The sequence below is a fragment of the Polypterus senegalus genome, chromosome 4 (genome assembly GCF_016835505.1).
Source record: "Polypterus senegalus isolate Bchr_013 chromosome 4, ASM1683550v1, whole genome shotgun sequence".
In the NCBI taxonomy this organism is placed as follows: domain Eukaryota; kingdom Metazoa; phylum Chordata; class Cladistia; order Polypteriformes; family Polypteridae; genus Polypterus; species Polypterus senegalus.
In genome coordinates, this window is record NC_053157.1 from 242399813 (window position 1) to 242412539 (window position 12727).

The window sequence follows — 12727 nt, forward strand, 5'->3', positions numbered from 1 at the left end:
CATTTTATCAAATATTACACGTACTATAAACTAATTTTAACCCAAATTTGCTCAGAGTTCTGGAAATTTATATGCACAAGGTAGTTTCAGCAATTCACAATTGAACTACATTACCCAGAGGTCTCCATGTTTCGCTTTCTACTCCTAAACACTCGCACACACCGCGGCACTTCTCTCTCCAGGCTCGCACAAAAGTCAGTTTGAAAAAGCTGAGCACATCATCAGTGAAAAGACGCGCACACAATGAATACGTTCAGCAAAGACACGCCGAAGAAATGACGCGCGTGCGCACAGAGACATCGGCATGCGCTCGGTACCTTTGAGGCTAAATACAGGGCACATCTCTTTTTATCTGTCTAATTACAGTCTCAAACGTACTCAGATATGTACACACACACACACAGTCTATATGTCTTTTCTATCTTTTCTGTCCCCCCTGGCCATCGGACCTTACTCTTATTCGATGTTAATTAATGTTGATTTATTTTGTTTTCTTATTGTGTCTTTTATTTTTCTATTCTTTATTATGTAAAGCACTTTGAGCTACTGTTTGTATGAAAATGTGCTGTAGAAATAAATGTTGTTGTTGTTATTGTATACTCACATTTTTCTATCGCTTCATTTTTTATTTTGGTACTTTCCTCTTACATTTCTCTCATGGGTGTTTTGCATAACAAACTGTAAATACGACTCAGATTGTAACATGAAGCACAAGTATTTGAATTCGTTTAACTTTTTCAAAGCTTCTCTTACATTTTAATATCCAAATTCTAATTAAAATGCTCGTCCAATTCCCAAATGTTCATATTTTTCCTACTACTGATTTTGCTATGCTTGTCTCAGTTTCTTGATAATTTTATGTAATCCTACCGCTGCAAAGAATGAAGCCTACGCCAAGTGAAACAGTTTAAATCATGGCATTGAACTTCCTTTAAGACATCTTGGCAAGTAAACTTCGTTAACGCTTTTCCGGATGCATGTTTGCAATGTGTTCTCTCTCTGATCTTTCATATAGTGACTGTGAGCGATCAGCAAACATCTAACTTTTCCAAATGCACACAAATTACAATATCAAGTTTATCAGCTTTATTTATTTATTTGTATAGCACATTTTCATACAAATAATGTAGCTCAATTGTTCTCAATTCTTAATTGTTATTTTTATTTATTTATATTTTCATATATATATATATATATATATATATATATATCCATCCATCCATCCATTTTCCAACTCGCTGAATCCGAATACAGGGTCACGGGGTCTGCTGGAGCCAATCCCAGCCAACACAGGGCACAAGGCAGGAACCAATCCTGGGCAGGGTGCCAACCCACCGCAGATATGTATATATATATATATATATATATATATATATATATATATATATATATATATATATATATATATATATATATTCATCTTATTTTTGGCTTTCATACATTTAATTGCTGTACTTCCTAACAGTGACACTGTCTTGATAAGAATCTCTCAATGTATCTCCAATTCAGAGTCGCCAATGAACCCAACATGCACATTTGTGGAGTGCGTGAATCAAAGCAGGAGTGACACGAGGAGAACATGCAGGCTTGACAGTCAAGACGACTAATGGTCGCCAAATTCAAAGTCTGTGAGGCTGCAGCTCCAACCCCTCGGCCTCACAGATGAGCTCAACTTCTTTCCTTTCCTTATTATTTTGAACCCGCATCTTTTGATTTTAAAGTGTCCCCTTTACTGCCAGAGTGGCTTCAGCTCACTCCATGATGACTTTCCACATGAACTGCACGTCTCCCAGCACTCGATGGCCATCTTCTTTGCTGCAATCATTGAGCTGTCAGTCACAAGTTTTATTCATTATAAACATATCATTTTCAGGCATTTCTGATTTTATTTTTTATTTTCATATTCTGTGTAACCATGACCTGCAGGGTGACCCCTAAATGTTTAGTAGAGTACTGGAAATGGAATAACAAAAGACTGGGAATGAAAGGGGCAGAATGAGGATCAGGGCTGTAATATGAGGAAAGGAAAAATCAGTTTGGTGATGAAATGTGACAGAGGATTGATTCTAAATTAAAGAGGTGGACAGTGACAAAGGGCCATTTTAATAAAGCCAGCGGTCCGAGTGGACAGTCCATTAGAATTCTGACCTCGATGGTGACCTTATGACGTATATTGTAATTCCAGAATTTTATTTTGAATTCCCACACTTTCTGTCCAATCAGATGAGCCCTTTACTGTTAGTGTCTCGTCAGTGCAGCTTCTGATTGGTTCTTGTTAATTATCTGTGTTGTGCTCCGCCCCCAGTCCTGTTACACACTCCCAGATTTCCTCACTCGTTTTCTTTTCTTTTCTTTCAGACTTCTGTCCCCTCACACTGGACATCAACATGACACACAGAGACCTCCGTCTGTCTGAAGGGAACAAGAAGGTGACATGTGAGGGGACAAAGACTGAATATCCTGATCATCCTGAGAGATTTGACTGGTGGTCTCAAGTTCTTTGCAGAGAGGCTCTGACTGACTGACTCGCTGTTACTGGGAGGTGGAGTGCAGTGGATGCTTCATGAGGACTGGAGTCACATATAAAAGATTGAGCAGGAAAAGAAGATGGTGGGGAGTCCCTCCTTGGATACAATGACAGGCACTGGGGTTTGCAGTGCTGTGTGTCACAATGAGAAGCAGACTGTAATCAGCACCCCTACAGCCCCAGAATAGGTGTGTATCTGGACTGGCCTGCTGGCTCTCTGTCATTTTATAGCGTCTCACACACAATGACCCTCCTGCACAGGTTCAACACCTCCTTCACTGAGCCCCTCTATCCAGGGTTTTATCTTGTCTTAAATCCAGTGTAAAAATCAGCCATCTGACACCATGTGACCACTGACCAGTACCCTCCAACAGTCACAGTAAAGTGCAGTCCTTCAAAAGATCTATTAAATAAATAATCCATAAAATAGTTGTGAAATCCTGGAGGTTAAAATAAATAGAAAAATCTTCTAAAAACAACAAGGTTAAAATAGCACAGGAAGCAATCCTTTACAACAACAACAACAGTGATTTATATAGCACATTTTCATACAAAAAGTAGCTCAAAGTGCTTTACATAATGAAGAATGTTTAAATGAAAGACACAGTAAGAAAAATAAAACAAGTCAACATTAATTAACATAGAATAAGAGTAAGGTCCGATGGTCAGGAAGCACAGAAAAAACAAAAAAATAAAACTCCAGATGGCTGGAGAAAAAAAAAATCTGCAGGGATTCCAGACCATGAGACCGCCCAGTGTCTTCTTTTACTTGACATCTTTCCTGTTTCTCCCATTTGGGCCCCGCAACAAGAGAGTCGCCCTCTTAGCAGCTGACCTTTTCTCGACTGGTCTGGAGGCCTCCCAATCCCTGGCTTCGGACGCGCACTCATCCCAGACCGAGACTTGGTTTCCTTGATGACCAGGACGCTCACATCAAGGACTTCACCCACCGAGCCTCCCGACTCCCACTGCCTTCACAGCCTTACGCGGCCTGTCGTCCTTCAACTAGTCACTCCAGCACCTTAATCGCTCAGTTGGCGCGGCCACTTCCTTCTGCCCCATTGAGTGTTGGCCAAACACTCCCCTCGTGGGCTCACCTCCCAGCTGCCTACCTGCGAGCCTGCACTCACTCACTCACTCACACCGGCCCTCTCACCACACTGCTTCCTGTCTTCTCTCACAACCTCCCATTCTCGTTTCTCTTTTCTTTCCCTTCTTAGCCGACTCATGCTTCTATTTATCAAGAGGGCATGGCAGCTGTGGCAAATCAGCAGCCCCAGGAACAATCACGGATGCGGACAGTTAGGTGAGAAACGCCCACATCGCGAATCTCCCCGAGAATTGCTTCAGCCACACAACCACCACGCCCTCTCACCAAGCCGCGAGTGCGGTGATTATTTATTTAAAAGTGGCCCTTTTTACATGAGCTGCGGACCCACTACACTCCAGGATCGACGGTAGACACCCCTTATCTAAATTAAACAAGGAAAAAGTGAAGTCTCCATGTGCCTCATGTGTTCTTGAAAACGGTGATGGTAGGCAGGTCTGTGTGTGTGTAATGAAGAGTTACCGCTCAGGAGAAGACATCTATCCTACCAAACAGCACAATATTGTACCATGTACAAAAAAGGCAAAAAATAAAAAAATAAAAATTAAAACATAAAATGACTATGAACGTGTCTTATTGTTCTTATCTTATTACCTTAGTCTATCCCACCAGACACCCTTTCACTCATCGACAGCATATCCAGCATGAGGTATTCTCCGTTTTATGTCTAAACCCAAAGCGTCAAGTTCTTCATCTGACCAGTGCTGTAGACTCCTTGAGGAGAGGTTTGCTTCAGACATACACCTCAATACACACACAGCCAAGGGACTGGGAAAGCAGGGAATGGGATTAACAGTTGGATCTGCAATCTTGGATTCTGCCTCACGTGTGGTGAAGTGTGTGAGGCCGAGTGTCGGTGATGTGGCACTTAATTCTAGGGAGGCAACAGTGCAACACGTCCTAGTAACACAGTCAATAAAGATAAAGATACAAATTGGCAACAGGCCACACTAACAATATAGCAATAAAAACAGTTTATTAATTGTCAATTCATTATTAACACCAAATGCTCATGTATTAATAATCTCTAATGTACAAGGCCTCCAAGAACTCAAAGTAAAGAAGCAGAAAAAATATTTAAAGCAAAACAAAATGTCAAGAACGTTCACATTGTAACAGGCCTGGCTCATCTTTGATTAACTCTGCTGGTTATCAGATGAAACACAGAAAGCAAGCTGATGAAATGTTGGCTAACAGGAGCGCCGCAGAACAATCCCACCACTCAGGTGAGTCCTTCTGAATGAAGACAGACGAGGGAGGGCAGCTGGCTTTGTTCACGTCTTACAAGTCTGTCCTTCTCAGAGTGCCATCCACTTTGTGCTCCTGTACCAAACTCAAATGTGCTATGGGGTGCAGTGGGGTTGCCGATGTGGAAGTGGCACTCTATACAGTACAGGGCTGAAGAATGGTGCCATAAAAACCAACAAAAGTGATTGATCACAAATGCCACATTACGTGTTTGTGTGATCTTTGTGATGAAATTACAGTTTTAGAAGATGCCAACTGATAAATAACAGACTTATTCAGTGCATAGTCAGAGATTTGACATCAAAAACACATGAACTTTGAAGTCTGCATGCCACAGCTGTCTTCAACAGTCCACTCAGGAGTGACTGACAGTTCTCCCCACCAATCAGCTTTCTTCTTTTGTTTTCAGTTGGTACCTGCCTTTTCTGTGCTTTCCTTTCTGATTTTGTCCACGTCACCTCTGCCACTGAGCGTATTTCATCGATGTCACCTCCAAATTTTGTGGGCTCCACTTTTTATATTTTTCTACCTTCTTGCATTTCATGGCCAATGTACCCTTTTGGATAAGACCTTGTAAGAGTCAAACTATACTCACACATTTGAGAACATCAATGAAATGAAATGTAAAAAGAGTGTGGCCAAATAAAGAAACATAAACTTGCAAAATACAGAAAGTCCATGCTGAGTGAACCAACACCGTGTAGTGAGGTGGTCAAATTTGATGTTCAGTGGTGGGGGTACTGAAGGGGCCCCTTCTGCTTTTTGGAGTTTTCTGCAATGGAAATGAAGCCGAAGCTTTGTGTAGCTGACACTCTCTCAAAGCAGAGCTTTCTAATCGTCCAACCTGCTGTTGGAGTTTACTGAGGTCCTGTGGCCTTCAGCTTGTAGTCTCAACATGAAGAAACGTTGTCTTAGGTATTGATATGAAGGAGGTTCTGAACTCAAACTGAAACTTGAACCAAAACATACAGAGTATATAGCGTCCTTCACAAACCACCCAGGATATACTGACATGGAGCAAAGTAACATCTGTTATAATTTTAGGTTAAATTATCAGCTGGGGCAGCAGAGATCCCTGTGTGTTTCATTTTCACCGTGTTCTGAATTCATTATGGTGTCCCAATTCTCATAAAATTATTATTTTAAATAATATTCCTTCAATACATTAATTGATATTCTGTGGTCCCCCATGCTAACCCTAGCATGCTGTTGTGACGCCCTCTTCAGGTCTTAAACATTTCCCTTTGATCCCTGAATGTTTCATTTTATTTGTATTTCGATCTTCCTAAATTCCCACTTTTGGACTCACCCTTGACACCCAGCCGATAAATGTGTTTGGTTTGTAAAGACTCTTATCGTTTATAAATGATAACCTAAATTACAGTAAAAGACCTATAAAGCCCCTCTATATTGGTCTGTCATGTGACGGCTCTCTTTTTAGTGTCCTGTCCCCCTCCCCAGTATCTGATTGGACTGCATTGACTGTCAGCTGACATCACTAAATGACTTCTTCATTATCAGGGTTAAGAACGGCTGTCTGCACTCAGCCCAGGCGTCAGCCATCAGATGACATCCCTGAGACGGTACAAGTTCATTGCTCCTCAGATAAGGCCCCATCTCCAAAGTTCCAAAACAAAAATATTTCCCTTGTTGTCAGTGGCACATCCTGGTAGTTGGCACTGCACTGTAGATTTGATTTGACTTCTCCATTTTTTCATTGTTACATTGAACTTTTTCAGTTGTGTTCTGTGAATGAAGTTATCACCGCACAGTTCTGTTGCTACCTCATTCTGTTGTCTGGTGTTTGTATTGTTCACCATCTTATGCACTGGTGCAGAGATGATCGGTCCCTGCTTTGTTGAAGTAGTTGCAGAATAGTTGAAATCTTACGTGTTGCTGATGAAGGATGATACAGGAGGACCACTTTCAACATTCAGAACAGCGAAGAGGCTTACCAGAAGTAGGCCAGTCATTTATGACTATAAAGTACACTGCTGTCTAAAAAGCGTTAACCACAATCAGGAAAACAATGAGGTATTTTCTTGCACCTATAAGTTCTTGAAGAGGATTCTTGCTGTTTGTGAAATATGTGTTGTATTCCAGTGTGAATTTAATGTTGATCTGAGGTTTGCCACATTCTGGCAATAAGGTTTGTCTCCAGAGTGAATTCTCATGTGATCTTTAGGAGTCATGCTGTCTGAGAAAAGCTTGCCACAGTCAGAACAGCATTGTTTCTTACTGGAATGAATTACTGTATGACTGTGAAGAGAACTGTTATATGAGAATCACATTCCACATTCAGTACAACTGTAAGGCTTCTCTCCAGTATAACTTTTAGTATGCTTATACAGAGAAATAGATATGAGAATTGTTTGCCACATTACAAGCAAAGGTGACGTTTCTCTCCTGTGTGACATCTGATGTGACTTTTTATGGTGCTTTGTTGTGAGAAATGCTTATCACATTCAGGACAACGATAAGGTTTATCTCCAGTGTGAGTTCGGATGTGGCACTGAAGTACGCTTAAATATAAGAATCGTTTCTCACATACAGAACAGCAATGAAATTTTTCTTCAGTATGGATTTTGGCATTTGGATAAAGACTTTTCTGGCTTGTATAACATTTGCCACATTCAGAACATACATACTGCATTTTCGCTTTAGTTGGAGTTTGTGTGTTTAGTTGAAAAGAGCTAATGTTTAAAACCTTTTTCCACATTGAGAACAGCAATATGCCTTCTCTCCAGTATCAATTTCTGTGTGCGTTTGAAAACGACATTTGTAAGAAAATTGTTTGGCACATTCTTGTCAGCAATGAGCTTTTTCTCCTGTATGGATTCTTCTGTGTACCTCAAGACTGCTTCTCCTTGAGAATGACTTACCACATTCTCTACAACAATATGGTTTTTCTCCTGTGTGGATTCTTCTGTGCTTCTGCAGACTGCTTCTCATTGAGAACGACTTACCACATTCTGGACAATGAGATGTTTTTCCTGTGTGGATTCTTCTGTGTCTCTGAAGACTGCTTGTACGTGAGAATGACTTATTACATTCAGAACAGCAATGAGGTTTTTCTCCTGTGTGGATTCTTTCGTGCGTCTGAAGTTCACTTTTCCATGAGAATGACTTACCACATTCTGAGCAGCAATGAGATTTTTCTCCTGTGTGGAATCTTCTGTGTATCTGAAGACTGCTTATACGTGAGAACGACTTATCACATTCTGAGCAGCAATGAGGTTTACCTCCTGTGTGGATTCTTCTGTGGTTCTGAAGACTGCTTCTCGTTGAAAAGGACTTACCACATTCTGGACAATGAGGTTTATCTCCTGTGTGGGTTCTTCTGTGGTTCTGAAGACTGCTTCTCGTTGAGAATGATTTACCACATTCTGGACAATGAGATTTTTCTCCTGTGTGGATTCTTCTGTGTATCTGAAGACTGCTTACACGTGAGAACGACTTACCACAGTCTGGACAATGAGATTTTTCTCCAGTGTGGATTCTTCTGTGTATCTGAAGACTGCTTATACGTGAGAACGACTTACCACATTCTGAACAGCAATGAGGTTTTTCTCCTGTGTGGATTCTTCTGTGCCTCTGAAGTTCACTTCTCCTAAAGAACGACTTACCACATTCATGACAACAATACGGTTTTTTTCCATTGTGAATTTGGATTTCTTTCTCTACTTGCTGTCGATCAGTTTTGATGGCTTCTGTCTGTGTTACTCCAGTAGCAGGAAGAGAACTGCACTGCAAAAAGGCTTCTGTCAGATCCTCTGATCCTCTTGCTGATTTCTTCATACCTTTCTCTTCGTATTGAGGAGAGGGCTGACCAAATGAAGGTGGAGAGAAGCTGCCATTCTTCTGTAAATCTGAAATAACACAAACATTTTAACTATTTTTAATTACTTTTTTCCTGACACCTTTATCCAAGGGGACTTACAACATTTGAGACACAATTGGTTACATTTATCTTATTCTTCCAACTGGAGCAAAGGCAGGTCACATGACTTGCTCGTGGTCACATGGTGTCAATAGCTGAATTTGACCCTACAGCTTCAGGATTTGACGTCCAAATTCCTAACCACTACCTGCCTTTTAAATAAATGAAAGAGTACAAGTAAAGCTGTGGTACACTGGTTGGAGTCATGTCCTCACACTGAGGTGCTGTTTATGGTCTGCCCACTCCATGTGTGGTCTTTACATGTTCTGCTGCTGTCTGTTCAATTTCTCCACCTTCTCTCACATGTGAAAGACAGGCCTGATCTGATCAATTGATCACAAATCAAAATCAGCCAAGTTTCACTCCAAATGACTCGACTGATGATAAGCAAATGAACTGATCTTAACATCTGATATTAAATGATAAAAATCATACAAGACAAAGTTTTAACATTACCAACATACAGAAACACGTCCTCTCCCGTCTAAATGTTTTACTGCATTCCAACAAGAGATAACAAATTTGCGGTTTGTAATAGTTGTGCAAAAAGAAGCCAGTGACGGAGGATTACCTGCTAACACTTTAACAATAAAAACCTTATTCAGTATCTAAGAAGTCAACACAAAAGGGACTGGTGTGAAGAATGAGCTGTTCAAAGGCTGAGGTGACCAGCAAGCTTAGTCTAGCTCAGTCTCCTACTCTCACTCAGCCTCCAATATTGGCAGCACTTAGAAAACTCAACCTTATAATACTGACAGCAAGAATGCCAAAGACTTACTGGGACAGCTAAAACAGTGGAATTCGTAAGTCTGGACAACCAGCCACTTTCAGTTCTGGAAGATATCACCTTCAAGGTCATTTAGATCCACGATTCCATCTGCCAGTGAGTGTTTGCTGACTGATTTATTTGTTTAATTAATTAACCAGGTATTAACTATTTTAACTAAAATCCCTTTTATTAATCTTTCAGTGAATGTGTAGGTAGATGGGAGGAAAGCAATGCAGAGTTTTACTGAGCTGGTATATAAATACGAATCGTTATCAAATGGATGTCGATTAGTTAGAAACTGTAATCAGCCCTCTTATTGGTTTGTTGGGTAGAATGGTGCGAGCCTAGTTTTTAGACATAAATAATACTAATTATACATAATATGCATTGAGTGTAAATAGTCACAATACAGTTATGAATTCTGTGATAGATATTTTTATTATAATGATTTTAATCCCCAAATTAAACAATGGTACAAGGACGCGTATTTCACAGATGACTGCAAATCTCAAACACATAAACTTCTTTGTGCCGGTGTCTCAACCACACAGACCAACTCGGAGTGACAGAGGACAGCCAAGAGATCCAAAGAAACTCCTCGCTAGCAGAACTGCAGAATGCATGAAGAAATTGTCAATAATGATAAAAACGATTTTTGAGTCAGCAGCATCAGAGACGAATCTTTAACTCCGTGAAAGTTATACCCAAGAGATGCTGGGCTACTGGCTGTCTGGTGGACCAATAAAAGTCATCGTCCTACCTGTGCCCGCCTTATACGAGTGGGAACAGCGAGGGTCTGTTCAGTACGGCAGCACACGTCGTGGGTGACAGGAGGACCAGACTGTCCTCAGAACACGTAGAGATGCTTATATTCTTAGATGAGAACCTGAAGAGGTCACCAAGACTGTCTCGTTTTCTTCTTGTCGTAGTCGAAGGCAACAAATATCTAATTGAACATTTTATTTAATTAGAAATGTGGAGTAAGATTAAGACATGTGTTATAATATATTTTGCTTTAATATTTAAGGTTAATGTCACGGTCTCTGGAAAACACTGTAAAAGAATTCATTCATACAGGCAGACCAAGTATGGTACACAGGGACTAGGCTGCATTTAGTAACCATTAGCCTAGCAGTTTGGAGAATGGGACAAACTGCATTGTGAGCATTTTGCTATTCTTGTTGGAGGTGGGGTTTGAGTTTACGGTCCTTGTTTGGAGACCAGAAAGGGGCAATGTACTATTCCTGAGATGAAACTGAATCCTTACTTTCCTTGTTTGGAGACCAGGGAGGGCCCTGCACGTGGAGAAGACAGTATAAATACATGGAACAAGCAGTCAAACCCTCTGAAGCTGTCAGGCGGAAGAGTATGTCCTCCGTCCGGAAAATCCTTTCAGCGTGGTGATGAAAGATGGCAAACTGCGTAGATCAATACTCCCACACCTTGATAGAGTCTGTCATAAGCTTCCAGTCTGTAACCGTGTAAAACTGTCAGTAAAGTAAGATAAAGTATTTCTTTGTTTCTAATGTGATGTTTTTACCGTCGTAATCACGATGGGAGAGATATCGCCTTTCCGTCATATTTCTATATCTTTCGGTTACTTAATATGCTGCAATTTCAAAAGAACACATTTCCGGAGAGCTACTGCCTCCTAAAGAAACAACATGCCTTTTGTTTTGTTTATCTTATTTGTGTTCCATTATGTGTGCGTCATGGGTAAATGTTCTTTGTGTATGCTGTATGCTGTAGCACTTTATTATGGAATGTGAAGTTTATGCATGGCTAAAAATACATTTATTATTATTAAAAAAAGGGATTATTATTATTGATATCAGCAGATCCTAATGGAATGGGTGATCAATATCAGCTCTAAAGACTCAGATAAGAGCCTCTCTACACAATAATGTCCTGAATTTGGGTTTTCCCTTCTTAATTGTAATGTATGTAATGATAGTTACATCCTCTAGACCATAAACTGGACTAGAAATAAATATACCAATAGATTTGGTTGTGTTAGGGGGGTACAATGTTTAGCACAGCTGCTTTATTATTCAGGTGTCCTGGGGTCAAATCCTGCCCACAGTATTTCTACATTGGGGCTCTGAATAGCATTTCTGGTTATTCTGGTTCATCCCCTCATCCCCAAAAACATGCAGGTGAAGTGGAGTGGTGACTTCAAATTAATCCGATGTGACTGTGGGAGACGGAAGGGCCCAACATCATCTCCAAGTGAAGATTTCACACCACGTCCAACTTGTCCAGGGCTTGCTGCCCCAGCAAGTTCAGGCTGAGAGCAGAACACAAAATGCTGAAAGAAGACGCTGAGACCCCCTGAATGTCATCAAGGCCCAAACAGGTAACTCTTGTCACTGTTAACGTCAAAGTGCATGAGATTACCATTCGAAAGATGAGGCACATATTAGGTGGGCACTGGCTTGAGCAAATTCACTCGTATTTATTGCAAAGGGATAAGAATTTTGTTCTTATTTCTTTCTTTTTGTGAATATTTCTGCCTTAACTGTCACACAACTTAAGAAACATACACGTCTTGAACAAAATACGGCATTTGATATTCTCATTGAATGTAATGCGCTGTTGGCCTAACATAGTCACACCTTCAGTCAAAGCCTCTTGTTGTTCAAGTCATGCCCTCAACACTTTAGATTTTTCCTTATTCACCCAAGTTTTTCTAATTTATCATTTATTAGGTAACCTATTGTTTGTTATCACGCACCCAAACAGGTGGTCTTTATCCAAGTTCAATAAACCGTGTTTTTCACTCTCATTTTTATCTCCTAAAAACAACAAAGCACCCACCGTTAGAATTTATAAATGCTCTCTTTCTTTTATATGTAATCACATTACTCACTTATTCCAACACTCTCAGATGTCTCTTCTCCTTCTCTCCCATTTCCCTCTGTGATTTTCTCTTCAGACTCCGATAACTCTGATTTCAGCTCTGCAGAATTCTCCTGTGTAGCCAGTCCTCCTGTATTAGTGGACCAGGGCTGTAAACTGGATGGAGATTCTTCATAGGCATCTTGCTTGAAAATATCCTCAGTTTCATGCTTTTGAAGTTCATGACCAACGGAGAAATCCTTCAAATTCTCAGCTTTAATGGCAGCAGTCACCCGC

The 12727-nt window shown here is 40.5% G+C and overlaps 1 protein-coding gene across 1 annotated transcript; it reads right to left on the reverse strand.

Annotated features, from left to right (window-relative positions):
• Window positions 1-4725: 4725 nt before the first annotated feature.
• Window positions 4726-12484, reverse strand: LOC120528356 (zinc finger protein 525-like). Its single transcript, XM_039752500.1, has 2 exons — window positions 12462-12484; window positions 4726-8752 (listed from the first exon to the last, which is right to left on the reverse strand). Exon 2 carries the CDS (start codon window positions 8679-8681, stop codon window positions 7692-7694), a length of 990 nt encoding a protein of 329 aa, XP_039608434.1. The 5' UTR covers window positions 8682-8752; window positions 12462-12484; the 3' UTR covers window positions 4726-7691.
• Window positions 12485-12727: the final 243 nt, after the last annotated feature.

Excerpts from the sequence above, each read along its gene's own strand:
- LOC120528356 (XM_039752500.1), bottom strand. The coding sequence starts at position 8,681 with ATGAAGAAATCAGCAAGAGGATCAGAGGATCTGACAGAAGCCTTTTTG.